The sequence below is a fragment of the Entamoeba dispar genome, genomic scaffold, assembly GCF_000209125.1.
Source record: "Entamoeba dispar SAW760 scf_1105229462045 genomic scaffold, whole genome shotgun sequence".
NCBI lineage: Eukaryota > Evosea > Mastigamoebida > Endamoebidae > Entamoeba > Entamoeba dispar.
Genome location: NW_001854996.1, coordinates 1 through 2,731, shown reverse-complemented (window position 1 = coordinate 2,731; position 2,731 = coordinate 1). Strand labels below are relative to the sequence as shown.

The 2,731-nt window shown below is 23.8% G+C and overlaps 3 protein-coding genes across 3 annotated transcripts, besides 15 other annotated features; all 3 read left to right on the top strand.

The window, feature by feature from the left end:
• Positions 1-58: a microsatellite.
• On the top strand, positions 57-439 carry EDI_192500 (uncharacterized protein; the record flags this gene model as incomplete). Its single annotated transcript, XM_001739197.1, has 2 exons — positions 57-154; positions 181-439. 2 exons carry the CDS (start codon positions 57-59, stop codon positions 437-439), a joined length of 357 nt encoding a protein of 118 aa, XP_001739249.1.
• Positions 60-202: a microsatellite.
• Positions 101-171: a microsatellite.
• Positions 440-557: 118 nt separating the features above from the next.
• Positions 558-708: a microsatellite.
• Positions 571-756: a microsatellite.
• A 31-nt stretch (positions 757-787) lies between these two features.
• Positions 788-913: a microsatellite.
• A 301-nt stretch (positions 914-1,214) lies between these two features.
• Positions 1,215-1,300: a microsatellite.
• EDI_192480 (uncharacterized protein) lies at positions 1,299-1,681 on the top strand (the record flags this gene model as incomplete). The annotated part of the gene is made up of 2 exons (XM_001739196.1): positions 1,299-1,396; positions 1,423-1,681. The coding sequence occupies 2 exons, from the start codon at positions 1,299-1,301 to the stop codon at positions 1,679-1,681; spliced, it is 357 nt and encodes a 118-aa protein (XP_001739248.1).
• Positions 1,302-1,444: a microsatellite.
• Positions 1,343-1,413: a microsatellite.
• A 118-nt stretch (positions 1,682-1,799) lies between the features above and the next one.
• Positions 1,800-1,950: a microsatellite.
• Positions 1,813-1,998: a microsatellite.
• Positions 1,846-2,368, top strand: EDI_192470 (uncharacterized protein; the record flags this gene model as incomplete). Its single annotated transcript, XM_001739195.1, has 2 exons — positions 1,846-1,862; positions 1,969-2,368. The coding sequence occupies 2 exons, from the start codon at positions 1,846-1,848 to the stop codon at positions 2,366-2,368; spliced, it is 417 nt and encodes a 138-aa protein (XP_001739247.1).
• Positions 2,023-2,148: a microsatellite.
• Positions 2,369-2,449: 81 nt separating the features above from the next.
• Positions 2,450-2,535: a microsatellite.
• Position 2,536: 1 nt separating this feature from the next.
• Positions 2,537-2,679: a microsatellite.
• Positions 2,578-2,648: a microsatellite.
• Positions 2,680-2,731: the final 52 nt, after the last annotated feature.

The following is a 2,731-nucleotide window of genomic DNA, read 5'->3' as shown; positions in this document are numbered from 1 at the left end:
TATTATTATTATTATCATCTTATTCACTTATTATTATATTATTATATTATATTATTATGTTCTTTTTTTATTCCCTTATTCCCTTATTCTTTCTCTTTAGTAGATATATTCTTATATTTCTATTTCTATTTATTATACTTATACATGTATATATGTATATATCTTTTTATACTTCCTTAGTATTTTACTTAGTATTTTACTTCCTATATCCTTATTAGATGTACCTACTTTATACTATTACCTATATGCTATTCTTATCCCTTTATACTATACTATTCTATTCCTCTTATACTATTCTTATCCCTTTATACCTTTATATTCTTATACTTTTATACTTTTATACTTTTATACCTATAACCATTTATACCTTTATACCTTTATACCTTTATACCTTTATACTTTATACTATTTCCTCTTATACCACCTATTCTTATTATAAAAATACGCCCCCCGTGGGGCTCGAACCCACGACCGCGCGGTTAAGAGCCGCGCGCTCTACCGACTGAGCTAGGAAGGCTCACAGATTATTAGTATTCTTGACTTCTAGACTATGACTATATTTATATATATTTTTATATTTATTTAAATTTTATTTTATTATTTATGTTTATTTTATATATGTAATGACTTATTATATTTATTCCTTTTTATTTCTATATTTCTTTATATATTATATATTACTTATTACTTATTACTTATTACTTATTTTATACCTATTATATATAGACTATCTTTACTATACCTTATTCTTATTTTTTACTTTTTACTTTTTACTTTTTATTTCTTCTATGTATATATATATATTATATATGTACTTATGTACTTCTTATTCTTTTATGTATATATGTACTTATGTATATATTTATATATTTATATATGTATATATTTATATATGTATATATGTATATATGTACCCTCTTATTATGTTTATCCTATTATTACCCTTCTTATTACTCCTTATAACTTTATCCTATTATTACCTATTCAACTTATGCTTATCATATTTACTTTATCATATCTACTTTATTATTTCTACTTTATCATTTCTGCTTATCATATCTACTTTATCATTTCTGCTTATCATATCTACTTTAACATTTCTGCTTAACTTCTGCTTAACTTATGCTTACTGAAAGCTTCCGTGGCTCAGTCGGCAGAGCGAACGGCTGTTAACCGTTAGGTCCTTGGTTCGATCCCAAGCGGAAGCGTCTTTTTTACTATTATTATTAACCTTTATGCTACTATTATTATTATTATCATCTTATTCACTTATTATTATATTATTATATTATATTATTATGTTCTTTTTTTATTCCCTTATTCCCTTATTCTTTCTCTTTAGTAGATATATTCTTATATTTCTATTTCTATTTATTATACTTATACATGTATATATGTATATATCTTTTTATACTTCCTTAGTATTTTACTTAGTATTTTACTTCCTATATCCTTATTAGATGTACCTACTTTATACTATTACCTATATGCTATTCTTATCCCTTTATACTATACTATTCTATTCCTCTTATACTATTCTTATCCCTTTATACCTTTATATTCTTATACTTTTATACTTTTATACTTTTATACCTATAACCATTTATACCTTTATACCTTTATACCTTTATACCTTTATACTTTATACTATTTCCTCTTATACCACCTATTCTTATTATAAAAATACGCCCCCCGTGGGGCTCGAACCCACGACCGCGCGGTTAAGAGCCGCGCGCTCTACCGACTGAGCTAGGAAGGCTCACAGATTATTAGTATTCTTGACTTCTAGACTATGACTATATTTATATATATTTTTATATTTATTTAAATTTTATTTTATTATTTATGTTTATTTTATATATGTAATGACTTATTATATTTATTCCTTTTTATTTCTATATTTCTTTATATATTATATATTACTTATTACTTATTACTTATTACTTATTTTATACCTATTATATATAGACTATCTTTACTATACCTTATTCTTATTTTTTACTTTTTACTTTTTATTTCTTCTATGTATATATATATATTATATATGTACTTATGTACTTCTTATTCTTTTATGTATATATGTACTTATGTATATATTTATATATTTATATATGTATATATTTATATATGTATATATGTATATATGTACCCTCTTATTATGTTTATCCTATTATTACCCTTCTTATTACTCCTTATAACTTTATCCTATTATTACCTATTCAACTTATGCTTATCATATTTACTTTATCATATCTACTTTATTATTTCTACTTTATCATTTCTGCTTATCATATCTACTTTATCATTTCTGCTTATCATATCTACTTTAACATTTCTGCTTAACTTCTGCTTAACTTATGCTTACTGAAAGCTTCCGTGGCTCAGTCGGCAGAGCGAACGGCTGTTAACCGTTAGGTCCTTGGTTCGATCCCAAGCGGAAGCGTCTTTTTTACTATTATTATTAACCTTTATGCTACTATTATTATTATTATCATCTTATTCACTTATTATTATATTATTATATTATATTATTATGTTCTTTTTTTATTCCCTTATTCCCTTATTCTTTCTCTTTAGTAGATATATTCTTATATTTCTATTTCTATTTATTATACTTATACATGTATATATGTATATATCTTTTTATACTTCCTTAGTATTTTACTTAGTATTTTACTTCCTATATCCTTATTAGATGTACCTACTTTATACTATTACCTATATGCTATTC